The sequence below is a fragment of the Aplysia californica genome, unplaced genomic scaffold (assembly GCF_000002075.1).
Source record: "Aplysia californica isolate F4 #8 unplaced genomic scaffold, AplCal3.0 scaffold00740, whole genome shotgun sequence".
In the NCBI taxonomy this organism is placed as follows: Eukaryota; Metazoa; Mollusca; class Gastropoda; order Aplysiida; family Aplysiidae; genus Aplysia; species Aplysia californica.
This window is the reverse complement of record NW_004798010.1, coordinates 331161-333360: the sequence shown is the minus strand read 5'-3', so window position 1 is coordinate 333360 and position 2200 is coordinate 331161. Positions and strand designations below refer to the sequence as shown.

General features: G+C 38.8%; 1 protein-coding gene across 1 annotated transcript in view; it reads right to left on the bottom strand.

Annotated features, from left to right (window-relative positions):
* The window catches only part of LOC101847690 (thioredoxin domain-containing protein 3 homolog), a gene marked incomplete in the record, with an annotated part of 55992 nt that overhangs the window by 13558 nt on the left and 40234 nt on the right, over positions 1-2200 (bottom strand). Inside the window, 1 exon segment of the mRNA XM_005108985.3 lies at positions 487-501. Coding sequence (XP_005109042.2) covers positions 487-501 — 15 coding nt within the window.

The window sequence follows — 2200 nt, the reverse complement described above, 5'->3', positions numbered from 1 at the left end:
CATCATCATCATCATCATCATCATCATCATCATCACCACCACCACCACCATCATCATCATCATCATCATCATCATCATCATCATCACCACCACCACCACCATCATCATCATCATCATCATCATCATCATCATCATCACCACCACCACCATCATCACCATCATCACCATCCCCACCACCACCACCACCACCACCACCATCATCATCACCATCATTACTAAAAACTAGTAATATAAGGAGACTGCTGTATCATCGATAGTGTCACTAACAAGCTAACAGAAACACAAGAACACACAAACACACAAGAACGCACACACAAAAACACACAAGCATACAAACACACACACACAAACACACAAACACACGAACACAAGAACACACAAACACACAAACACAACAACACACAAACACACAAACACACCAACACAAACACACAAACACAACAACACACAAACACACAAAGGACAGAATCTGGCCCAAGTACTCACTCGTTGCGTTCGTGTCTGTGGGGAAAACAAACAAACCAGAAGCAATGAGTCACACGCACTAAAGGAACGACACAGCAAGTTCATCTTCCACGATTAAAAAAATAAAATAATCACTGCTTCGGTAAACAAAACTAAGACTTGCTGTTATAACCAACAGAATCATCATTACATAACAATAGTCAAGACTTTCATAGAGAAGCTTTTACGCAGGGCTAAAACGTAGATCTATCTTTCTTAGAAAAACACTGTGGTGTTTCGGGGTATGAAATAACAGAGTAAATGTAAACATGTTTTCCTCTTTAGTTTTAGTAAGTGTTTTACGGCACTTTCAGGACAATAACGCCATATTTATAGTGCCGAAGATTAGAGGTGTTATAAGAGAGTAACAAACACAAAAAGAAGGAGTGATGAGGACGATAGATGTTTGCTAGGGAAGAAAAAGCAAACCACACCAGAGCACTCGCTAACCACCCACAATGATGTTTCTGTATAACCCCCCCCCCACCCCAGAGATAATATAAACTAAGGTGAATATTTACAAAACGTATAAGATCATCCGTGCCCAGTTCAATAACAGGGAGTCTAAAATAATCTGACTCTTTGCCACCGAAGTAAGCCCTCGCTGGTTGTCTTTAATGGTAGAAACATTTATTGCATCAGTAATTTGTCAAATTAAGTGAATTGAAACTGTAAAAAAACCAACAACATCAGAATACGTTATGGCGTTAAGAAGAAAATGCATGTAAGGTATAAGCTTTAGGCTATGAGACTACAAAAGCGATACAATCTATTAGGCGATATAATATGGAGTGAAAAAAATAATATGAAAATTATACATGTACCATAACGCAAGAACGATCGCTGGGCGATAAAAGGGAAAAGAAATGACACATGTCGTGGAACTGATTCTTCTGAGAGGTGTAGAAACAGCTCTGGGTGTGACTGAGACAAGGGTACTTCATGTAAGCGACGTAAAACAACACAAAGCTGACATTTTGGGGGGATGGATGGGAAGCAGAAGGAAAGAAAAGCTCTGCTCATAAACCCTTTGTTCGATCTGAAGTTTGGGATAACTGAAGTTTGGGATAACTGAAGTTTGGGATAACTGAAGTTTGGGATAACTGAAGTTTGTGATAACTGTTTGGTCTTTCTTGTCGTGAAGTAGAGGGGGATGAGTTCTCTTCCACATTCAAGGTACAAGTGCAGTGTTTATTTCTCTTTATTTAGAATATGGTTTTTAAAAATCAAATTCACACCCAGTAGGCCTGTGTTCAAATTCCAAACTGTAACTTAAAATGCCACATTGAAGGATACAGTTAAAATATAAAAGAATATTGTTACTTTAACACAAAAAACAACACATGTACAATAACACTTGATAGCTTTCCAATGATTCCATGTGCACGCATCATTCAATTTCAAATATCAATTATTGTGACATCTCTTAGATAGAAGCTCGAATACCACATTGTAGCTTCAATTCATTTCATCTTAATTTTTCTGAACGCTTATTTCGCGACAACGTTATATTGAAGCTTACGTTGATAGATAAACACAAGAGTAGCAGACCCCTGAAAGCTTCCCACAATGCCAGCCTAGGCCTACTGTTCAAAACTAAGCGGAGAAGACAACGGACGTGTTCATCAATGACATTACAGAGTAGACTTCAAGGAACAAGCACGCTTTGCTCGAGCTAAGATAGAGAGAGGGGGGG